The 24,443-nt window shown below is 38.5% G+C and overlaps 2 protein-coding genes across 5 annotated transcripts; both read left to right on the forward strand.

Annotated features, from left to right (window-relative positions):
* Positions 1 to 186: 186 nt before the first annotated feature.
* On the forward strand, positions 187 to 17,092 carry usp5 (ubiquitin specific peptidase 5 (isopeptidase T)). Of its 2 annotated transcripts, none has more exons than XM_083564723.1 (20): positions 187 to 962; positions 3,137 to 3,271; positions 4,923 to 4,989; positions 5,698 to 5,825; positions 6,163 to 6,308; positions 6,508 to 6,692; positions 7,445 to 7,539; positions 7,666 to 7,859; positions 8,382 to 8,453; positions 8,669 to 8,759; positions 9,196 to 9,321; positions 9,430 to 9,583; positions 10,042 to 10,216; positions 10,334 to 10,422; positions 10,633 to 10,818; positions 14,408 to 14,551; positions 14,650 to 14,792; positions 15,621 to 15,771; positions 16,184 to 16,268; positions 16,356 to 17,092. In XM_083564723.1, the coding sequence occupies exons 1-20, from the start codon at positions 855 to 857 to the stop codon at positions 16,447 to 16,449; spliced, it is 2,568 nt and encodes an 855-aa protein (XP_083420849.1). In that variant the 5' UTR covers positions 187 to 854; the 3' UTR covers positions 16,450 to 17,092. The 2 variants fall into 2 exon arrangements, with proteins under 2 accessions (XP_083420849.1, XP_083420850.1); XM_083564724.1 differs by having other exon boundaries at positions 665 to 962; positions 10,633 to 10,761.
* Positions 17,093 to 18,998: 1,906 nt separating this feature from the next.
* Positions 18,999 to 24,011, forward strand: LOC310716651 (uncharacterized protein). 3 transcript variants are annotated; one of them, XM_083523935.1, is made up of 10 exons: positions 18,999 to 19,139; positions 20,439 to 20,480; positions 20,577 to 20,735; positions 20,877 to 21,002; positions 21,835 to 22,080; positions 22,235 to 22,485; positions 22,651 to 22,762; positions 23,105 to 23,259; positions 23,346 to 23,404; positions 23,606 to 24,011. In XM_083523935.1, the coding sequence occupies exons 2-10, from the start codon at positions 20,444 to 20,446 to the stop codon at positions 23,688 to 23,690; spliced, it is 1,230 nt and encodes a 409-aa protein (XP_083380061.1). In that variant the 5' UTR covers positions 18,999 to 19,139; positions 20,439 to 20,443; the 3' UTR covers positions 23,691 to 24,011. The 3 variants fall into 3 exon arrangements, with proteins under 3 accessions (XP_083380061.1, XP_083380060.1, XP_083380062.1); XM_083523934.1 differs by having other exon boundaries at positions 19,001 to 19,139; positions 20,432 to 20,480; XM_083523936.1 differs by having other exon boundaries at positions 19,001 to 19,139; positions 20,432 to 20,480; positions 22,651 to 22,750.
* The last annotated feature ends 432 nt before the right edge of the window (positions 24,012 to 24,443 follow it).

Here is a 24,443-nt window from a genome sequence, read left to right on the forward strand (position 1 = left end):
GATTTTACAGTCTGTATAATAACACCGCGCAGCTGTTATAAGCGCTTATAGACATATCCATATAAATGGCAGGTTTCAACTTGCATGCACATAACTAATCACAAAGCAATAATGCCTGGTTTTTCCCCAGCAAATAAACCATATGCTGATCTCTCCACTCTGATGGAGATCCACTCTAAAACAAAACACACACGCGCAAGAAGGCCTTGTTGTAGTCAAGCGGCCGTCATTTATAGAATATATGCGCATAAAATTTTGGTCAACAGATTAATTACAACGTGCAATCATTAAAATGCTGCTTGGCATTAAATCAAACTTCTGAAGTACACATTGGATGAAATAAAATCGCAAAACTTTTTAAAGTATATATTGTGATAAAAATAAATAAATAAACGTAATCGTGTGCAGTTTGACCACGTGACAAATTACAATCTATCCAAAACGCGGAAACTAAACCGCTAATTCACGATACATTACGGTAACCGCCAGTGCCACCTCGCGTTTCCCACCTGTTTTCCGACAACCTGTGACGGAACTACTGCGTCAGGTGTTTTAATTGGTTGATAATTTTCGCTCTGGCCTATTCTGACCAATTATGGTTCAGGAGGCGAGATTTTCCTGAATTTGGGTGTGAGTTAAAAACAACAACTTGCAGACCCGAACCAATGCACTGGGTGGCGCTAGAAGCAGGAGTTGGTTGAGCGAAGCGGAAAGAGAAAGGGAGTAAGCGGAGCTGTCACCGCGCTGGTATTTTGGGTTTGGAGTGTTGTGGTGTGGGAGCAAAAAAAAGAAGAAAAAAAAGAAAAAAAGGAAGACGGGACGAGTACGCGAAAAAGCGACAGACTTAGCGAGACATGGCGGAGGTCAGCGAGGTTCTGATGTCGGTGTTGTCCACTATTCGTGTGCCGAGGCCCGGAGACCGCGTTCATAAAGATGAGTGTGCGCTGTCATTCGCCTCTCCGGTGAGCCTTTTACTGCACGCGCGCGCACACACACACACTCCCTCTCTCTCTCTCTCTTCACCCTGAACACAAATAACCAGATAACTACACATTCTGCACAATCAAAACCAGAACCCCGTACAGATAAAACTGTTTTTTTTTTTTTGTTTTTTTTTTTGCTAATGATGCTCCGATTCCCATGTTAGCATAACGGCTAGTTTAGCTAGCTTCATTCAGAACTTAGTATACGGCATTGATTTACTGTAAAGAAACCCTGAGTTATATGTTATTTACTTAACACCTCATACTGCATTAGAGCACTGGATTCCTAATAAAAAACTATATATTACTTCAGCAGATCTCTGCTGTGAGTAACAGGAAAGATAGCTAACATTACCGCAACACTAGCACTGTTAGCTAGCGGGCTAAGTTCGCTGAGTAATGATCGGTCAGCATCACAATTGTTTCCGTAGTGCTGCCTTTCTCCCTGCTCCCTTCTTCCTATCCCCCTGCTCCCTTCTTCCTATCCCCCTGCTCCCTTCTTCCTATCCCCCTGCTCCCTTCTTCCTATCCCCCTGCTCCCTTCTTCCTATCCCCCTGCTCCCTTCTTCCTATCCCCCTGCTCCCTTCTTCTTCTTCCTATCCCTCTGATCCCTTCGTCATATCCCCCTATCCCTCTGATCCCTTCGTCATATCCCCCTTCTTCATATCCCCCTGCTCCCTTCTTCTTCTTCTTCTTCCCCTGCTCCCTTCTTCTTCTTCTTCTTCCCCTGCTCCCTTCTTCTTCTTCTTCCCCTGCTCCCTTCTTTTTATTCCCATACTCCCTTCATTCCATTCCCCTGTTTCTTTTTTCCTATTCCCCTACTTCCTTTTTTTTATTTCCCCATTTCCTTCTTCCTATCCCCATATTCCCCTCTTCCTACTCCCTATTCCCCTATTCCCCCTTCTTCCTTCACTATATTCCCCTCTTCCTTCTCTATTTCTCCCTCTTCCTTTTCCCCATTCTCCCTCTTCTTATTCCCATATACCCCCTCTTCCTTCTCCATTTTCTAACTCGTCCTTCTCTCCATTCCCCCTTTGCTTATTTCCATATTCCCCCTCTTTTTTCTCCTTATTCCCTTTTTCATATTACCCTCTCCCTGTTCCTGCTTTCCACTCTCTTCTTATTCCCTCTCCCCATTCCTATATCCTCTCTTCATATTCCCTATTCCCCTCTTAATATTCCTCTCTTCCTATTAACCTTTTGCCTGCTTTGTTTCCCCCTCCCCCCTACAAACAGCAAAATACAGTAAAGTTTAAAACATGGGCCCATGAATGGAGTTTTCACGAGTGAATTTTGTATTTTACTGGTCAAACAGTAAAACTCTCCAAACAATGCAATAATAAACAGAATCATTCATGACCATACAGTGTGATACTCGGTTTGGACACTCAGAGCTGGTCTTATGGTTTTTGAGAGAAACATACTAGTGAATCTGTTTGGAACAAATGATTAAATAACAGAAACGCACAGGAATTGGACAGTTAATGACCATTTGGACCGATGAGTCCATGGTTGTGTTTGTGTTTGTGGCTCTAACAGAAGAACTTATGTAAGATGAAGAACAGGGGAGAAGATGTTAGCAGACTGTCTCACCGCCACAGTCAAACATGGAGGTGGAAGCTTAATGGTTTGGGGTTGTTTTGGAGCAGAGAAGATTGGAGACTTATTGAAAGGAACCAACATGGCTACCATCCCATAATTAAACACCATGCAGTTCGTCCTGGATTGCAGCTTATACAAGACAATGATCTGAAGCATACGTCCAAACTCTGTTAGTGTTATTTAGAGAGCAAACACTTGGTTGGAGTGTTCTCTATCATGGAACAACCTGCTGAGTCATCACATTGAACTTCTCTGGGATGAACTGGATCACAAGGTCGGGGAGAAATATCCTACAAGTGAGGAACACATTTGGCAAGTTTTTCAAACTGTCCAGATTCCAAGAGCGTGTAAAGCTGTTATTGTAAACTGTTTATCGCTTTTTTTTTTTTTGTACCAGCATCTGTACATTTTATATGTTTGTTTGGTCAAAGTAAAAGCTTTTGCATATAAGCAAAAGGAAAATGCATGTGTCTCTCAGAAACAATGCTTCCAAACTTCTCACGGTTGTCTCTAAAGGCTATTATTAACATCTCTTGTCCTTATCGTTCAGGAAAGCGACGGAGGCCTGTACGTCTGCATGAACTCTTTCCTGGGCTTGGGGAGTCGCTTTGTGGAGCGTCATCACGCCCGGACCGGGCAGAGAGCTTACCTGCACATCAAGCGCACGCTCAAGCCTCACATCCAGGTAAATGACTGCTTTTAACAATATACATCGCCATGACGGATCTTTACGCAAATCCACATTCAGATTCCGAACGAGAAAACCGGAGGACACGTTGATACGGGAAAACAGCTTTGAGGTGGATCCTTGATCTCCATCTGGGTGACGTTTGGTTTGATATTGAGGATATAAATCATTACATGCCCATCATAGTGTTTGGAGAAAGAATGTTCAGCTGTCTGCAGTACCCACGTGAAAGTACATTGAGCATGAAGAACAGTGTCCTTAACAGTCAGTGTCCGACAGTGTCCTTAACAGTCAGTGTCCGACAGTGTCCTTAACAGTCAAGTGTCCTTAACAGTCAAGTGTCCTTAACAGTCAGTGTCCTTAACAGTGTCCTTAACAAATCTTGCACAGATCTTCATGTCCCCATGCCATTAAGGGTTCAGAGATTTTCAAACTGAGCATCGAACGTGTTTCCCTTAGAGCCGAAATGTATTTGGAGTGCTCTGAGGAACAGCGGGATACACAGGGCGTGTGTATATTAGGTATCAAAATACAGACACCTACAAATAACGAGCGTGTGCATCTCGCTCTCTATGCTAAGCGTTTTTATGGTGAGCGTGGAGCAGTGCTGCATCGTCAAAAAGCATAGAAAATATGGATAATTGCAGACATCCTGATTTTCAAACCAAATTAAAGGACTTTCTTTCCCCATCTTTTGCAGATAATGAGAGAGAATGCATCTCTTTTGTACATCATGTAATAAGGATTCATTTTATTGGGCGTGTACATGTGCTGATCCTTGCGTAACCTATAAGCACAGCACTGACGCGTCTAATCTAAGTAGTTTGTGCTGCTCTCCGTGGTTCTGCCTGTAGAAATATCAGTGTATAGTGTAACGGTGGCTTTAGCACCACAAAGTGCTTTTGCTACTGGTCATCCTGGGATCTTTTTCCCTCTCCCCCACACACACTCATCTCTCTCATGTATCTCTTACCCCACCTGTAAGACTAAACACTAATTATTACATGATCATTTAGCTTATCGAGACCTTTATTTGGCTTTAGTTCTTATTTATTTTTGTGTTGACAGAAACTAGCTGTGATTATAATTTTATATTTATTATTCTTTATTAATGCTTACTGTAGCACAATTATTGCTTTAAAGCAGTACAATCCTGGTCTAACCAACCTGTAGTTATATAGGGCTTGTGCTTTTTGTCCTATAAAAAAAAATTATAAAGCCAAAGATCTCAGTGAATTTAGTGGTCATGCATAACAATCCATGGTCCATATAGATATTACATTTTATTATGTAGTGCACATTATATTCCACTATCCTCCACTACATATATGAGACACACCCAGTGCTATGAAATGTAGGAGCTCTCACTGTACAGTTTCTGATCTTCTGCCACGCCTTTTCTCTCTTTAATAAGGAATTGATTAATTAGGAATTGATTCCCCTCCCTGACCCCAAGCTTGTGTATGAGCGCCTCTTTGACCCCCAAAATGTGAATAAGTACAGACGAGTATTTTACAAAGGCCAGAAGAGCACTCTATCTTTTTCTAAAATCATCTTCTGTTTCTCTCTTGTTTTGATTTACATTTTTTTAAATTTACACTGTATATATAAAAAAATCCTCTGATATGTGTGTTTTTTCCCCCCCCAGAAAGAGGATGATGGCAGTACTGGGTCAGGAGATCCTCCCAAGAAGAAACCCACTCGCCTGGCTATAGGTAAGCCTAAGCCTGAATAATGTTGAACACTGCGGCGTCGAGGACAAGTTTCGGCTCTCTGTTGATCAAACTGATTAGTTTTCAGCACTAAAATGCTGACTGTGTGAAACCCAGTCCTGTGGCACCCAATGCCTGGGTAATTTGTTATAACCACTAGAGTGCAACTGATACTGGATTTTACCGATACCAATAGGTAGGCTGGATTGTACTTGCTGGTAACTGATTAATTAACCAATTTGTTATATGAATACTGGATAAAAAAATTTTTCAGTAAATTATTACTGAAATTTATAAATAAAAAAATAAAAAAATAAATGCTAAATGAAATATATATTAAAGTATTGATTATATTAATAAATATCATTGTTTAAATAACAATGTATAAATTATAATTAATAAATACAGTATAATATAGTGCACTTTGTGCAGCGCACAGTCTGATGTACGGCATAAAAACAAACAGCACGTGGCACCAGTGATTCGCCTCTAGAGGCCGCTCTTGTAATGGCAGCGGATCCTTTCAGCCGCTATCCTATACATAGTTTGCTGGGTTACTAACACCAAATAGAAAAAAATTTGTTTATTGGCATAAAAGGCATTGTTTTTTTTTTGTTTTTGTTTTTTTGTGGAAAAATCGATTATTTATTTACAATTATTGATGTACGGCATTTACGATTTTTTCTTTTGCTGTACGACTGTGTGTTTCAGGGATTGAGGGCGGATTTGACGTGGATCAGGAGCAGTATGAGGAAGAAGTCAAGGTTGTTCTTTTCCCAGACAGACAGGAAGTGACATCAGAGGACCTGGCTACTATGCCAGATGTAGTGAGAGAGCGGGTATGATTGGGAGCATTCTTATTTTGTTTTGAGTGATGAATTTGCTTAATGCAAAAAAAAAAGCCTCCAGGCATTCAGTAACAGTTGCTTAAGTCTCCTGAATATTCGATCATTCAGCCGTTCCGAGTTTTTAAATGATTTATAATTATTAAGTGATTTTGAATTAATGAAATTAATGCATTAATGTATGCGTAAATTCTTTTTTGTATTTCATTTAGATTTTAAAGACAATTATTAGAATGTGTAGAAGATACTTTCATTTCTTTTAGTAGGCAGAAGTCACCCGGTGGTGTTCATTTTAAGTAGCAGTGTTGTTTTTGTGTGTGCATGCATTCAGGTGTCGCTGTCAATGGCGGGGTTGCTGGCTGCAGATTCTGTATCACAAGCTCTGCAGGTGCAGCAGTGGGATGGAGAAGTGAGACAGGAGTCCAAACATGCAGCTGAACTCAAGCAGCTTGACAATGGACTCAAAATTCCTCCTAGGTATACACACACACACACACACACACACACACACAAAACTGAAACAGCTTAAGCACATGCTCTCACATAGGGATTTATTTATAGACAGAAAACAATTATACAGTGACAAAGTCCATTCAGCACGTTACACCATAGTTGTGTAGTTGAAGGAAACTGCGTAAGCACTCTAATTGTTTGTTACTTTTATCTGATTGGTCAGTGGGTGGAAGTGTGAGGTGTGTGAACTGCAGGAGAACCTGTGGATGAACTTGACGGATGGCAAGGTGCTGTGTGGGCGGAGATATTTTGACGGTTCGGGTGGAAATAACCATGCTCTTCAGCACTTCCAGGAGACAGGCTACCCGCTGGCCGTCAAACTGGGCACCATCACACCTGACGGAGCGGGTACATCTCATTACAACACACCTGCCATCTATATTCTATACATTTATAGCATTAGACCTTGTAAAATCAATTGTTCTGACATGGTTGATAAGTCATGGACTAGAAATGAAGTAGTTGTATGTAAAGTTACTGAAATGCAGTTTAATTTAATACAATACACAGTGTTGTTGTTGTTTTTTTAAATAGGGCATTGCTGTGTAAGTAATAATGCTTAATTTGTATCAGAAGTCAATGTGTTAACATTGAAGCAGTTGGACGGAAACAATGAGCTAATAAAGAAATACACAGAAGGGTTCTTTATGTGTATAAACTTACTCTGAATATACCCCAGTACTGTTTATGCCTGCGCTTAAATGTTAATGAAGATTACAGTTCAGTGTGACAGCAATGAAAGCTAATGAAGCTGATGAAAGTTAATTGCACTGTGGAATAAACTCAGCATTTAATTCTTAAAAAACAGAGCAAGATATTGTTTCATGGAAATACTAGATCATTAAATATGCAAAATGTAAATAATCAGGCTTTTTTTCTGACCAGTGGAGATACAACTCCAGAACGTTTAATAATAATTACTTCTACATTGTGGTTACATTTCGCTGTAAATAAAAAGTTTTATACGTGTCAATATATGAAAGAAGTTTTGGAGGTGAAACAAAGCTTTCAGCTTTTGTTGATGGAAAAACTGGCCTCTGATTAGGACTGTAGGTGTGTTGTATTGTGCATCACGAGGCCAATTTTTTATTTTTTTTTAGATGTTTACTCATATGATGAGGACGACATGGTTTTGGATTCTAAGCTAGCAGAGCATCTCAGACACTTTGGCATTGATATGATGACCATGGAGAAGGTGAGTCACGTTATTGAACACACATGTGATTTTTTAAATTTTTTAACAACGATACTTTTGTGAGTTGTTTAAATAGAAATGGCTTATTTCTCCCCGTCTCTGTGTGTCTGTCTTTGTCTGTTGCAGACAGAACACACTATGACTGAATTAGAGATTGCTGTGAATCAGCGTGTGGGTGAGTGGGAGGTGATCCAGGAGTCTGGCACCACACTGAGGCCTCTCTGGGGTCCTGGTCTTACGGGTATGAAGAACCTGGGCAATAGCTGCTACCTCAACTCGGTCATGCAAGTGCTCTTCACCATCCCCGACTTCCAGGAAAAGTCAGTACCTCTCAGCTTGTGTTACAGCGTCGTTTATCTCTCACTATAACCTGCCATTTTATTTCAACGTATAAACGGTTGCAAATAGAAATGAACAATTCTCTGAATTTAATGTAACTGATACATGTGGAAAATCGCAAAGCGTCCACCAAAAAAACCCCAAAATCTGTTTTTGCAAATTGCATACATTTCGAAATACATGTGAAATACACCCACCCAGTTATGGTAAGACCAAAAGTGTTGCGCGAAACATTACGCTTTGCCGTCCTCTTCTTCTTTTTTTTTTTTTCCATCACTTTTTGTCAGCTCTTTTACTGAGGAGACATCACTGCCAATCAATACTTGATCTGATACGCCCACACTGCCGTGATCGGGTGGAAAAGATTTAGCCGCATTTACGTTAGCATCAAAACAAAACTTTAGTTTCTCACAGATTTTTTTTTTCTTTCTTCTAAGTCGTAACTGTTAAATGAGATAAAGAGAATGTGCTTTACAGTGTAGCTCTTTAACTTGGTTTAATAGGTATGTGTCCAGCATTGACAAGATCCTGGATGAAGCTCCAAGTGATCCCAGTCAAGACTTTAAGACACAAGTGTAAGTAAATTCCACCTGTTTAAAAATGAACCTGGCATGTTAATTTGCTGTAATACTTTAATTCACCAGAAGAGGCTGCAGGAGAGCTGCATAGCAGGAGAGCAAACTAGAGAAAGAATGAGCTTCTGTTTGATTGTATTCAAATCTGCATATCACAGCCTGGAACTGGTCATATTCCTTTTTCTCATGAACGTTCTCTTCTCTTTGGCTCACAGAGCAAAACTGGGCCATGGTTTGCTCTCAGGAGAACACTCGAAGCCCGCTCCAGACCCAGGCGATGACCCCAGTGCGTCCCCTGAACCCAGGGTAGGACAGACCTGTTTTTGTTTGAATGTATCATCTTTGACTTTGATATCTTTTGTGTATGTCTTTTGTGTTTTGTGAGCATATGACAAATCCAGTAAGGCAAATTACCACAATGTGGCTGAAATGAAAACCGGATTTATTTTCCATGACGGCAGCTTTGACTGCTCGTTCTAAGTTGTTGTTACAGGGTGGATTTTTATTTTTCCTACAAAGGCGAGCCATGAGTCAAAAGAAACCTTTAGAATTATATTATTCTAGAGCAATCAGAGCATTTATTAATCACTGGAACACTCACATTGCACCAAAAAAACTGGTTCTGCAGAAGAATTATGCACTTTTGTGCCCCTTATTTGCAATAAATCATGCAAAGAAAATGACTGTTGTATAACTGTACAGCTTATTGTTTGTGATTTGTTCCCTATCGATCTTCTTCCAGGGAGATCAGGTGGGCATTGCACCACGCATGTTCAAAGCCCTCGTTGGTCGGGGCCACGCTGAATTTTCTACTAATCGACAACAAGACGCTCAGGAGTTTTTTCTTCACTTCATAAACATGGTGGAGGTAAACAATGTCTCTTCTCCCTCACTTGTCTACCTTCTTTTTTTTTTTTTTTTTTTTTTTTTTTTTTCCCTTTCTCTCGCTCATTCACTCCCTCCATCCCTCTCACAGAGGAACTGCAGGTCTGGCCCAAACCCGTCTGAAGCTTTCCGCTTCCTGGTGGAGGAAAAGATTGTGTGCCAGCAGTCTCAGAAGGCCAAATATACACAGAGAGTGGATTATATCGTTCAGCTGCCTGTGCCTATGGACCAGGCCACAAACACAGGTGAGAGGATTGTGAAATTGCTTGATCTGAGGAACCACAAAACTCAGATTAAAGTCATTATTATAATCAGTAAACCAATAGTATACTTGTGACTAAGCAACATGGCATAAAATATAAAAAAACAAACCATATAACTAAAGATCTGTCGTTTGATTGCATTTTCCAGTTATATTCATCGCGTTCCTACAGAGAACCGAATGATTCCGCTTCAAATAACTCGACAGTCCTCTAATCTGTCTGATCAGAATGTGTTGGCGTTTCAGAATAAATATCGATCGACTGCAAACATGTTTCCTGCCACCGATGAATTGCTGCTGTAGCTAAACGTGTAGGAATCAAGCGAGAGCTTTCACTCGTCCATTTTATCTCATTGGACTTTATATTGTTGTTCTGTTGTCTTAAACGTATTTTTCTTTGATTGCATAAAACTCAGCCTTTCTTTTTTCCTTCTCCTTCAGAAGAGCTACAGGAGGCCGAGCGTCTGCGGGAAGAGGCGGAGTCATCTGGAAACCCACCTCCCTGTGCACCTCGAGCTCAAATCCCATTCAAAGTTTGCATGAACGCTCTCAGTGAGCCGGAGACACTCACAGACTTCTGGAGCTCTGCGGTGCAGGGCAAGACCACTGCCACCAAGTGAGTCACGTTTACACTCTTCTTTATTTCTCCCTGGACGCTAAAGCAAGATATTGATGATAAAACGGGTAAATGCAGACTAGTGGCTGAGCACTTCTTGTCTTTTCTGGATTGCAGGACCACACGCTTTGCTTCATTCCCTGATTACCTTGTCATCCAAATCAAGAAATTTACTTTTGGCCTGGACTGGGTCCCTAAAAAACTGGGTAAATATTTACTTAGCTTCATTCAGTTCCATTGTTTTTAGAGGATGCTGCCATAATAATATGTCTGATTTTTATTAATATATTGTTTCAGATACTTTTAGATTAGATTTTTTTTTCAAACCACATTCAAACATGAAATGAGCATTTCTGCTTTTTTCCCTATTGGTTTTTAATAACTCTTTTAATTGATAATTCTATTGTTTCTGCCAGATGTTAGCATAGATGTTCCTGATACACTGGACTTGAGTGATCTTCTGGCAACCGGACAGCAACCTGGAGAGGAGCTTCTTCCAGAGGTGGCCCCACCCCCTCTCATGACCCCTGATGTGGAGGTCAAAGGTATCCTGGGTTCCCACGGCAACGAGGAGGACGACTCTCTCTATTCCCCACTGCTGTGTCAGTCTGTCTGTCTCTTTCCCTTGCTTCCTCGTCCATCTCGCTTTTTTTCACTCTTCTTTCATTCTTTGCTTACTGCTTATTTCTTTAATCTAAAAAAACACAACCATTTTAGCTGTCCTAAAATAAATGTTTTTTAGCACATCTATATATGATATAAATACCGTAATTTCCGGACTATAAAGCGCACCCAAATATAAGCCGCATTCACTGAATTTTATTTAGACTTTTATTTTGAACATAAATAAGCTGCACCTGTCTATAAGCTGCAGGTGCCTACACTGAAACTAATGAACTTTACACAGGCTTTAATGAAAGACAGTGTCTGTTACAACGGCTTGTATCTAAACAGTAGCCTACCAAGAAAGTCATTGTTCACTGTCTTCCTCCTTCCTTTCACAACAATTTCTCTCAGGAGTTTATCTTTTGGCATCGTCGTGCGTTTAAAAATCACCATCGGTGAAGTTTTTCTCCCGATGCCGTGCAGCTCAGAACACAGGTGAAGTGTGTGTTTTCATGCCCGGGTGTTTTCAGCGTGATGAATGATTTGCATTTCCTGTAGACAGTCCGAGTGAGCGGCAGATCAAACGTCAGAGGAACATCATCCATATTTATGATGTGGTGCGGCTCAATTCAGTGGGAGCGCATCTGATTTAATATAAAGAGTTTCATTGGTTAACCTGAACCCGTTCGGCAATTTCATTGGTCTAATGTTATGGGGCTCAGTGTTTTTAGCTTGAAAAGCTTGTGAAACCGGGGAAAAATCCAGGAAAAATCCATACATTAGCCACTTCGTTGTTTAAGCAGCAGGGTTCAAAGCGTGGGGAAAAAGTAGCGGCTTATAGTCTGGAAAATACAGTATATTTTATATATAATAATAATAATAATAATAATAATATATATATATATATATATATATATATATATATATATATATATATATATATATATATATATATATATATATATATATATATATACACAGTGTTGTGCTCGTTACTGAAAAATAGTAACTAGTTACAGTTACTCGTTACTTCATTCAAAAAGTAACTCAATTACTTTGTTGATTACTTACACCAAAAAGTAATGCGTTACTGTTAAAAGTAACTTTTTAGTTACTTTTTTAAAGAACGTTTTTTAATGTTCCCATTAATGCCCTTTTATGCGTTATGGTCTACAAACACAAAACTGACTTAAACACAAAGTAATTTTTACTGTTCCTGGAGGAGCTTCAACAGATTGGAGTTGCTGTTTATCGCAGTAGATACGAGCTTCGAACCAGAAAGACACAGTTTACATTCAATTTAAAATTTTTTGTCTTTATACTCAACTAAAGTGAAATAATGAGCATATTTCCACTTTGAGAAACTCGTCTTGCTCTCGCCTCGACTCGCCATTACTGCCGCACAGACCTGAATAAATGAAGTGCGTCTTCTTCGTGTATACAGAGGGTAATCCACCAATCCTACAATGCGAAGCTGCTGTAAGCAGGTTAGACTGTAGTCTACACTTCAGCCCAAATTTATTCATTTAAAAAAGTAACGGGTAACGCACCATACGGTAACGGTAACAAACTTACTTCATTTTTAAAAGTAACGCATTACAGCATTAGTTACTGTCAAAAGTAACGCGTTATCGGTAACACGTTACTGCCCAACACTGTATAATATATATATATGTATGTATGTATGTATGTATGTATATATATACAGTGAGGAAAATAAGTACTTAGAAATCATGGAGGGGTCTGAAATTGTCATCGTAGGTGCATGTCCACTGTGAGAGACATAATCTAAAAAAAAAATCCAGAATTCACAATGTATGATTTTTTTTAACTATTTATTTGTATGATACAGCTGCAAATAAGTAATTGAACACCTGAGAAAGTCAATGTTAATATTTGGTACAGTAGCCTTTGTTTGCAATTACAGAGTTCAAACGTTTCCTGTAATTTTTCACCAGGTTTGCACACACTGCAGGAGGGATTTTGGCCCACTCCTACACACAGATCTTCTCTAGATCAGTCAGGTTTCTGGCCAGTCGCTGAGAAACACGGAGTTTGAGCTCCCTCCAAAGATTCTCTATTGGGTTTAGGTCTGGAGACTGGCTAGGCCATGCCAGAACCTTGATATGCTTTTTACAGAGCCACTCCTTGGTTATCCTGGCTGTGTGCTTCGGGTCATTGTCATGTTGGAAGACCCAGCCTCGACCCATCTTCAATGCTCTAACTGAGGGAAGGAGGTTGTTCCCCAAAATCTCGCAATACATGGCCCCGGTCATCCTCTCCTTAATACAGTGCAGTCACCCTGTCCCATGTGCAGAAAAACACCCCCAAAGCATGATGCTACCACCCCCATGCTTCACAGTGGGGATGGTGTTCTTGGGATGGTACTCCTCATTCTTCTTCCTCCAAACACGTTTAGTGGAATTATGACCCAAAAGTTCTATTTTGGTCTCATCTGACCACATGACTTTCTCCCATGACTCCTCTGGATTATCCAAATGGTCATTGGCAAACTTAAGACGTGCCTGGACATGTGCTGGTTTAAGCAGGGGAACCTTCCGTGCCATGCATGATTTCAAACCATGACGTCTTAGTGTATTACCAACAGTAACCTTGGAAACGGTGGTCCCAGCTCTTTTCAGGTCATTGACCAGCTCCTCCTGTGTAGTTCTGGGCTGCTTTCTCACCTTCCTTAGGATCATTGAGACCCCACGAGGTGAGATCTTGCATGAAGCCCCAGTCCGAGGGAGACTGACAGTCATGTTTACCTTCTTCCATTTTCCAATCATTGCTCCAACAGTGGACCTTTTTTCACCAAGCTGCTTGGCAATTTCCCCGTAGCCCTTTCCAGCCTTGTGGAGATGTACAATTTTGTCTCTAGTGTCTTTGGACAGCTCTTTGGTCTTGGCCATGTTAGTAGTTGGATTCTTACTGATTGTATGGGGTGGACAGGTGTCTTTATGCAGCTAACGACCTCAAACAGGTGCATCTAATTTAGGATAATAAATGTAGTGGAGGTGGACATTTTAAAGGCAGACTAACAGGTCTTTAAGGGTCAGAATTCTAGCTGATAGACAGGTGTTTAAATACTTATTTGCAGCTGTATCATACAAATAAATAGTTTAAAAATCATATATTGTGATTTCTGGATTTTTTTTTTTAGATTATGTCTCTCACAGTGGACATGCACCTACGATGACAATTTCAGACCCCTCCATGATTTCTAAGTGGGAGAACTTGCAAAATAGCAGGGTGTTCAAATACTTATTTTCCTCACTGTATATATATATATATATATATGATGTCTACAATTAGTATTTAATTAATTGTTTATTATAGACACCAATATTTGTACTACACAATTTTTTTTATTTTTATTTTTTTATTATTTGGTAGTTTTGCTTTTAAAACATTGTTCATATAAATGATGTATTGCTTATTTTACAATACACTTAACAGAGGTGTATTTTTTAAACATAAATTTTTTTTTGTTATTGTGGCTTCAGTTACGTTGCAGTCCATTAATTCATCGTGTGCGCTATTATATCTTAAGTCTCTATAGGAACTTCTGTTTGTGTCTTTCAGCTCCTGTGTTGGATGAGTCCACAGTGTCTCAGCTGTGTGAGATGGGCTTTCCTCTCGAGGCTTGCAGGAAGGCAGTGTATTACACAGGAAACACTGGCATCGATGCTGCCATGAACTGGGTTATGGGGCATATGGACGATGCAGGTAAATGTGTATCAAACATGGCAAGCTGATAAAGCCTTACTCCAGCTTTTCCTGACCTGTCTCATTTCTCCGATTGTTTCCTCCTTGATTGGCTGCAGATTTTGCTGCTCCCTTGGTGTTACCAGGCTCTAGTTCTGCTCTTGGATCCACACCCACCGAAAGCCTGTCAGAAGAGCACCTGGCCACCATCGTCTCCATGGGCTTTAGCCGAGATCAAGCCTCACGTGCTCTCAAGGCTACGGTAAGCACTCTAGACAGTGATTACAATTAATTACATGTTCTAATTTGTTTAGCTTTCAGGCTTTGTTTGCAGAGAGAAGTATGTACACACTTAGTTGACCTACTGATTTACAGAGTAATTCACCTCAGAGGCATTTAAGTAAGACTGAGCAAACTCTGTCTAGACAAAATACAAATTACAGTAAGGAACAACAGAACAAAACTGCTAGCTGACAGCAGCAAATTCTGCTGTCAGGTAGTGAAGAGGTGTGAACGATTGGGCAACTACAGCTAGACAGCTAGACAGGTACTTGGTGTGACATCTGGAAATAGAAAGGAAGACAGAGACGTGGTGGTGGAATGAGGAAGTGCAGGAGAGCATAAGAAGAAAGCGGTTGGTGAAACAGTATTGGGGTCGGTAATATTAGGATTAGTAAGGAGGAAGTGAGAGCAGTGATTAAGAGGATGAAGAGTGGAAAGTCGGTTGTCAAGTTATAATGTGTGCGTGCTTGCGTACTATAGAAATGAAACTTGGATATATGTTAGTCAGCTTGTGGCTCAGTTATAGCTAAGTTTGTATATCAGAACAGATTTAGTGTCCTTTGTACATTTTTTTTTCTTTTTTTTTGCCCAATTTTGACTTTTTTCCCCCACAATTACGACTTGTTTCTTTCGCAATGGCGAGTTTGTTTTTCGCAATTGCGAGAAATAAAGTTTATCACATCAAACCTTGCAGCAGTCCGCATAAACTACTATAATTCTGTAATCTTGATTGTAATCTTGATTTCAAAGCGTTGACAGTGTGTTTCTGCTCTTGTAGTAAATGTGTAATAAAAATGGTTGTGTGCAGAGTAATATTCTTGAGAGGGCAGTGGACTGGATCTTCTCCCACCTGGATGATCTGGAGTCTATGGAGGTGTCTGAGGGCGGTCGCTCAGAGGGTGTCAGTGAAGCCAGCCGAGATGCTCCGCCCGGACCACGCGTTCGTGACGGACCGGGAAGTGAGTAGATTTTATGTTTTTTTTTTTCTTCTCATTTGGTGGTGGTGCATTTATTATTTTTTTGTTTCCCCCTCTTTTTGACACAATATACACTCCTGCGCAAAAAAAAAATTAAAACAAAAAATGTATGATAAATGTTTGTACATGGGATAGCTATTTTCCTATGATTTCCTTCCATGTTTAAGGCGTGTATGTAAAGAGTTTTTTCTGTAGAAACTGTTATGTATCCAGACCTGTGCTGAATTGAATTCTAGCTTTACCTCAGACTGATCAGTTTGGCACAGGAGAGTCTCACACGTGCACTTGTTTCATTTTTGCTCATTTGCTCCTGACCAGATACCATTAAAAGCTTCATACTTGGCTACTAAGTATTTTTAATGCACTTCTTTCACCTCTGGGTTTTGTCCTGCAGAGTACGAGCTGTTTGCTTTTATCAGTCACATGGGCGCGAGCACAATGTGTGGCCACTACGTCTGCCACATCAAAAAGGACCAACAGTAAGTGACGCGATGTAGTTCCGTACTCTTCTAATGGCACGTTTTTGGACAATGCAAATTGATGACTTTTTCTCTTTTCTTTCGTAGATGGGTAATCTTTAATGATCAAAAAGTGTGCGCCTCTGAGAAACCCCCGAAGGACCTGGGCTACCTGTACTTTTACAGGAGAAAGGCGGAGTAGAAGACTTAATTTACACACGCACACACACACACGTTGTCTTAGCTGCTGAGGGATGCGAGGGGGAGGGGGGGCATTCTCAAGCTTCTGAACTGACACAGGTTTTTGTTTGAGCAATTCAAGCACTTCTTCCTTTTATACTGCATCCGACCAGCCAGTGGAGGGTCCCAGTGGAGTGAGCAGTGCTGCAGGACTCACTGATAGCACAAGTGACCTCTTTCTCTCTCTCCCACTCTCGGTTTCTCTCTCTTTCTCTATCCCCCTCCCCTGGCTTTGTGATGGTTATTGTGCAGTTATTGCTTCTAGAGCTAGGCTCTACCTTTTTTTTTTTTTTTTTTTTTTTTTTTTGGTTCTTGTTGTTGTTGTTGTTGGTTTTCTCCCATCTGCTACAAATAAACAAGGTTTCTCCAAGAAGGACGTAGATCACTACAGGACATGATTCTAACATAAAAGGGTACACACTGAAGAAAAAAAGAAAAAAAAAAGAAAAACTAGATGCAAAACCAAGCCAAACAGGTTGTGCTGTCATGTGTTGCAAGCCTGATAGCTGAAGGGTTTCTTTTTCTCCTTTTTTGGGGAAATCAATTAGTTTTGTTCTTTCTGCTTTGAAAAAAATGGAAATAAAAGATGTCTCTTTGCCAGTAAAGTCTTGTCTGGAGTTATTCAATGGAATTATGTACATGTTTTTATTCAGGTTTAGGTACATTTTCTACCTAAGATATATGTATTTAAAATTGTATATACCGGTGCATCTCAATAAATTAGAACATTGTGGAAAAGTTTATTTATTTCAGTAATTCAACTCAAATTGTGGAACTTATGTAAATTCAATGCACACAGACTGAAGTAGTTTAAGTCTTTTGGTTCTTTTAATTGTGATGATTTTGGCTCACATTTCTCATAAAAATTGCATATGACATGCCAATCAGCTAATCAACTCAAAAACACCTGCAAAGGTTTCCTGAGCCTTTAAAATGGTCTCTCAGTCTGGTTCAGGCTACACATTCATGGGGAAAACTGCTGATCTGACAGTTGTCCAGAAGACAAATATTGACACCTTTCACATGGAGGGTAAGACACAAAAGACTTTGCTGAAGAAGCTGCTGTTCACAGAGTGCTGTATCCAAGCATGTAAACAAAGGTGAGTGAAAGGAAAAAGTGTGGAAGGAAAAGATGCACAACCACCTGAGAGAACTGCAGCCTTAAAGCTTGTCAAGCAAAATCGATTCATGAATTTGGGTGAACTTCACAAGGAATGCACTGAGGCTGGGGGGCAAGGCATCAAGAGCCACCACACACAGACGTAAGGAATTTGGCTACAGTTGATTTATTCCTATTGTTAAGCCACTCCTGAACCACAGACCTGGGCTAAAGAGAAGAAGAACTGGACTGTTGCCCAGTGGTCCAAAGTCCTCTTTTCAGATGAGAGCAAGTTTTGTATTTTATTTGGAAACCAAGGTCCTAGAGTCTGGAGGAAGGGTGGAAAAGCTCATAGCCCAAGTTGTTAGAAGTCCAGTGTTAAGTTTCCAAAGATTTTAGAGCACTTGATGCTTCACTCTGCTGAGCAGCTTTTTAAAGATGCTGATTTCATTTTCCAGCAGGATTTGGGACCTGCCCACACTGTCAAAAGCACCAAAAGTTGGTTAAATGACCATGATGATCGTGTGCTTGACTGGCCAGCAAACCCACCAGACCTAAACACCATAGAGAATCTATGGCATATTGTCAAGAGGAAAATGAGAATCATGAGGCCAAAAAAAGCAGATAAGTTAAGGTATACCTTTATTTGTTCCACAGTGGGGAAATTTCTTTGATGAGCTGAAGTCCACTGTCAAAGAAACCTGGGCTTCCATATCACCTCAGCAGTGCCACAGACTGATCACCTCCATGCCACGCTGAATTGAGGCAGTAATGAAAGCAAAAGGAGCTCCTTTTAAGTATTGATTACATATACAGAACATACTTTCTAGAAGGCCAGTTCAGTTTTGATTTTTTTTGTTGGGTTTTTGTTAAATGTGAGGCAAAATCATCACAATTAAAATAATCAAAGACTTTAACTACTTCAATCTGTGTGCATTGAATTTATTTGATAGATGAGTTTCACCATTTGAGTAGAATTACTGAAATAAACCTTTTTCATGATGTTCTAATTTATTGAGGTGCACCTGTATAGTCTATAGTATATTTTTTGTATTTGAAGTAGTATTTTTAAGTTTAAGAATTTTGGTTGCTATGTTAAGAAAGATTGTAGGCTTAAAAATATCTGATAAATTATATTATGAAATTATTACTTAATATTTTCAATAAAACTTAATAGTGTATCATGAATCTGATGTTTACTGTGAAACTGTAATAGGCATTTCCTGCACTCTTGGAAGCTACAGTGTTTTTAATGATTATGGGCCTAAACACAAGCAAACAAGATGAATTGTGATTTCCAGTAACAGACTGTGCTTGTTTCTATTCCTCATTCCTAAAAAGACACAAGTACTGAAGAGCTATAACGTGCCATAGACCTTTCCTCAACAACTTTGTCTCAAGCTCTTAATTCTCTCTCTTCCGTTCTGTTCTTATTCTCTTTGTCTTCCTTGTCATTTCTCCTCCTCTGCTGCTGTAAACAGCTGCTCACAAATCTACACGAACCTACTTTACTGAACAGAGCAGTGAGCACACACCGGCTTCTCAACTCTCATGTAAGTATCACAAAATATCACATTTATGCTTTTAATCTCAATACAAAACAATTCCTTAACGGATTGTTAGTTTCTGTCAGTCAAACCCTCTTTTTTTTTTTTTTTTTTTTTTTTGGTTATTGTCTGTGAGTGAAAAAATTCTCAAAAGTAAAAAAAAAAAAAGGTATTAAATTAAGAAATTAAAAACAAAAAACAAATTTAGGTGAGAAAAAGATATACATTAATTTAGTGAATGAAATTTTATTATAAGTCTTTTTTTTATAGGCAGTGTTTTTGCATTGTAAATGTTTATAATAATGATAATAATAATCCTAATCAGAAAATGAAAACAGGAGAATGTAAATTTAACGTGAATTGTAAAATTTGATATTGTTATACGTTTAAAAGATTCTGTTTGTCAAGTTTTAAACACATGATTACACATTGTTCCTTTCCTTTTGCATTATTTAAATGTGATTGCACTATTTAAATAAAAAAAAATATATATATATACATTTAAGGTGCACTGAGCAGTTTGAGGGAAAATCTATTGTGGAAACTTTTAAATATGAAAAAAAAAAAAAAAAAAAAAAAAAAAAAATATATATATATATATATATATATATATATATATATATATATATATATATATATATATATATATATATATATATATATATAGGAGTTGCAGTTTTGATATATCTATAGGAAAATTTCGAGTAACTAGTTACTGCTTACTACAGTGTTATTGCAACATTATTTCTCTTTGTAATTTATCATTTCTCTCTGTAGTGTTGAGAAAGTATCATTGTTAAAAAATAACATTTTGTCTTTTGACGTGTGATATGTAACTATCATTAAATCATTCATTATTTTTGTGGTAATTATAGTGTAATAAATATCGCATCAGCAATAGCTACAATTCTGCACAGTACTTCGGAAAAGTCTATCAATAATACATTTTAAATAATGGTCTCTGTAGATGTGCTTGTTTAACTATGTACTAAAGCTTTATTTAAGTATGTTTGTATGTTAAGTATATTTAACAATAAAAATATATATTTTATATTTGAATTTAAATTCATAATAATATTGCTATTTATGCTTGCCGAAATGAGAAGCTTCTCATGCACATGGTTCGAACGCTGCACAGAAAAGCAAACCAGAAAGAGTTATAAACGGAAATGGCTTTTGCAGCCTCATTTTTTTGATATTTAGATTACAATCTGGGGAAAAAAAACTAAACAAAAAAAATATTTATATATCTATATCTCTTTATTGCTTAGTGTTTTATTTTTTTTTTACTTTTAAAGATATGAGCAGAAATGTTAAGATCAAAATGCATCGTTTGGATCACCTTTGGTGAGTAAAAATATTCATCAGTACACATGAGTTCATACTTAACTTAATGATGTGACAATATACTTTAACTCAATTAAAAGTCTGTCTTTGTTGCAGCTTTTTTTGTTACCACCGGAAGCTGTGAAGTCATTTATAAAAAAACTGGAGATGAAGTAAAAATGGATTGCAAGGATCCAAACACGAACCAAGAAATTGAGTGGAAACTGAACAATCAGCTACTGCTCTCCAAAGCTAAAACAGGATTAATGCGCAGAGGTATTAAAATGCTTTTATTCACGTTTCCTTTATAACTGTCGCACAGTAAGCATTAAACTTACACCAACACAAACATGTTTTCCTTACATGGTCTCTTGCTGCATGTGGTTGTGTGATGGTGTGAACGGTTTCATTTTGAAGGTAATTTGCAAACTGCTTCGAGGGCCCGGATTGACAGGACCACGTTGCAGATCTCCTCATTGGTGAGCGAAGACTTTGGAGTCTACACGTGCAAAACAACTGAGTACAAACTCTTTTTGGCATCAGGTGAGACGGACTGCAACCGTTATACACAGTGTATAAAAATGATGCGGTATTTTAACAAGGGCTGTCGATTGATTCAAATATTTAATCGCGATGATTAAATATTGATTGTCATGAGTTAACTCACGATTAACTCTAACACATGCTCTATCTTGTCTATGTAGTATTAGTGAAACCATGATCAACATACAATGAATTTTGCATGAAGACAAAAAATTCTTGTAAATGTTTTAAAATAATTATGGTGTTTTAAATGACATAAATCATCAGGACACCAAACGGAACATTTGCTATGTTTCCACACGGACGGTTTTAATTGCCAGATGTGTGCTCATGGCGGATTTTAGTGCTTGATTTGAGACTTCAAGCTGCAAAACAAATGTTTAGTGAATAAAAATTTTAGTAAAGAAAAGTAAAGAAAGGATGTCATTAAATGAATTTCACATGTTCATTCTGACAGACGTATATATATATATATATATATGTGTGTGTGTGTGTGTGTGTGTGTGTGTGTGTGTGTGTAAAGAGAGAGAGAGAGAGAGAGAATACATTGTATTTGCATACTGTTTTATTTATTTATTTATTTTTTAGTTTTGAACCTTAGAATACTAATCAGTTCCAGTATATTTGCTAATGAAGTGAAATACACTCATGTACAATAGCAATGAAGTACAGTTACTAAAGTATGCTCTGTCCTTGTGTGTAGTTATAACTAACATCTCTGCATGACAATATCAGCTTCTTCTTTCCCATTTCTCTCTTCTTCTTCTTCTTCTTCTTCTGTTCTTCTTCTTCTTCTTCTTCTTCTTTTTCTTTTTTTTTTTCCCCTTCTCAGCACAAGCAAACCCATCTACAGTGCTGTATAACAGTGGAACAAAACTGAGCTGTGATGTTGCTACTGGCTCTACTCCAAATAAACACACATTCCAGTGGTTCAACCCAAATTCCATATTATATAGCAACGTTAAAGAGGTGAAAGTTAAATCCGTGACCACAGATAATGATGGAACCTGGACCTGCATGATCAGAGATGAGAAAGGGTTATTTCGGATAAATATAACCATGGAGATCAAAGTTGTTGGTATGTTTGCTAAAATATATTCTCATGTCTCTTCCATGTTACACATATGAATCCTAATTTGATAGGCAAAGTTGTTTACAGGACTTCTAAACACTGTGCAATACAATGTTTGGTGATTCTTTTGTTAATACGACTAACAGTCTACTTTCTTTAGGTCCTGTAATAACCTCAGGGGAAGTGACGGTTTCTGAACGGGACACTGTAGAGCTTGCATGTTTACTATCTGGCAAAAACAGGCTGCCTATCAAGGGGGGCCTTTGGAAGCGTGAGCCCCCATCTGAGGTTCACTTCCCTTTGTTAATAAGTACAGCAAACACTGTCAAGTGGAATCGCACTGGTGTCAGTGATAGAGTCACCTTCAGTGACCAGGAGCTGATTGCAAACTTTAGTGTGATACTGAAAAAGGTAAAAACCCAGAAAACGTTTATTGTATTTAAATCTGACTCTAAATTATAGATATGCCCCTGATCACTATGGAAATGTATTCAGTTCTTCATCATCCATCATTATAAAACATGTGCCTCTATGTCATTATGTAAATATGGATAAAATTGTTTAATATTTTGTCAGGTGACGCGAGCCGATACTGGTGTGTACGTGTGCACTCTGGAGTTTGAAGGTGGAAATTCGATGAGTGAAAAGTTGCACCTGACAGTTTTAAAAAGAGAAGGTTTTGATTCAGGTGAGAACAATATGATGCTTTCTGAACACCATACTCCAAATTCCTAAAAGTTCTCCATTTAGGATGAGTTTTGTATGCAAAGGTAGTGGTCTCAGCCTAAGTCTAACTTTTCATCCAAATGATTCTTACAATTCTTGCATGAGATTATACTGCCTTCCTAAAAATCTTTTCAGAATGAACAAAAACTGGCCAAGCAATGCTTACTTTTTGGTGTGTGTGTGTGTGTGTGTGTGTGTGTGTGTGTGTGTGTGTGTGTGTGTGTGTGTGTGTGTGTGTGTGTGTGTGTGTGTGTGTGTGTGTGTGTGCGCGTGCGCGTGCGCGCAACACCTACTTCTACTTTAGAAAATAATTTGAAGATGAACAAAAACAGCATATGGCACAAGAGTTTTTTGGGTATGCAAATATGGATCTGGGTTGCTATCGCAGTGTCAATTGTAGTCTTGATTGGCCTTGTCATCATCATTGTAGTGATTTACAAAAGGAACAAACGGATGAAGGTGAGCAAAAAATTTATAAATAAGTCAATGATCAAACAGAATAATAAAGCCATAAAAGTAGCTCAAGGAGGCTTTTTTTTTCACAGAGAAGGATGAATAAACTGAATTCTTTGCGGCAACCAAGGAATTACTGCCATTGTACCAGGTAGCTTTTTCTTCCTGTAATGTAAAATAAGATAAATATATATATATATAGACAAAAGTACATACACACAAATAAACATTTATCATTGTGATTCAGCCCCAGTTTAATTAATCTGAAAGCTTTAAATAATCTTTGTTATTGACTGTTTCAGACACATATAATGCAATTTGATTAACATTACATACTGTTTTGTCTCTAAAGGCCTGTAGGGAAGCCCAGGGCAGGTAAAAAAGCACGGCCTCCTCCTCTTTCCAGGCAACATTACAGCTCTTTACACGACTTATGAGTCAAAGTGTCAAATTGTGGCGATCAATAACGCAGGATATTGTAGAGTTTAATAGCTGCAGATCATGGCTTGTTCATTTTCTTTCTCAAATCATTTTATAATTTTTCCTATTTTTGTTTAATTTATATAATAAGATTTTGTTTAAGCATGTTTCTTTTTTTCCTCATATTTTGTCATTTGTAAATAAGATCAATATCCTTGACACATTTTTTTTTTTTTTGCATAAATATTTTGCATAATTAGAGGAATTTAACATTTGCTGTATATATGTTTAAGATTACACATTAAAATAAAACTTGTGTGTCAGCGTGTGTGCTCAAATACATGTGTATGTGTGTTTTGTTACATTTGCACCAGCATGAAGTAGCAGCACTTCCCGCTTGCACTGGTACAGGTGGTGTTAGAGGCTCCACAGGTGGCCACACACACACACACACACACACACACACACACACACACACACACACACACACACACACACACACACACACACACACACACACACACACACACACACACATACAGACTTCTCATTGAGTGCTGGGTTAAAACACTGACACATATGTTAGTGGTTTAGAAAGCAAACACAATAGCACTCAGTGTGGGTCCAGGTTTTGCAAACAAAATCGTCAGGAACTTATTATATTATCTGTTCACGTGTCTGAGTCAGTACTGCTTTCAGTTTACCAGGTTTCACTGTGCATGGCACCATGCGTTTCAGGAATACATTCCTGGACAAAAAATGGGACTATA

This window comes from Silurus aristotelis, assembly GCF_946808225.1.
Source record: "Silurus aristotelis genome assembly, chromosome: 1".
NCBI lineage: Eukaryota > Metazoa > Chordata > Actinopteri > Siluriformes > Siluridae > Silurus > Silurus aristotelis.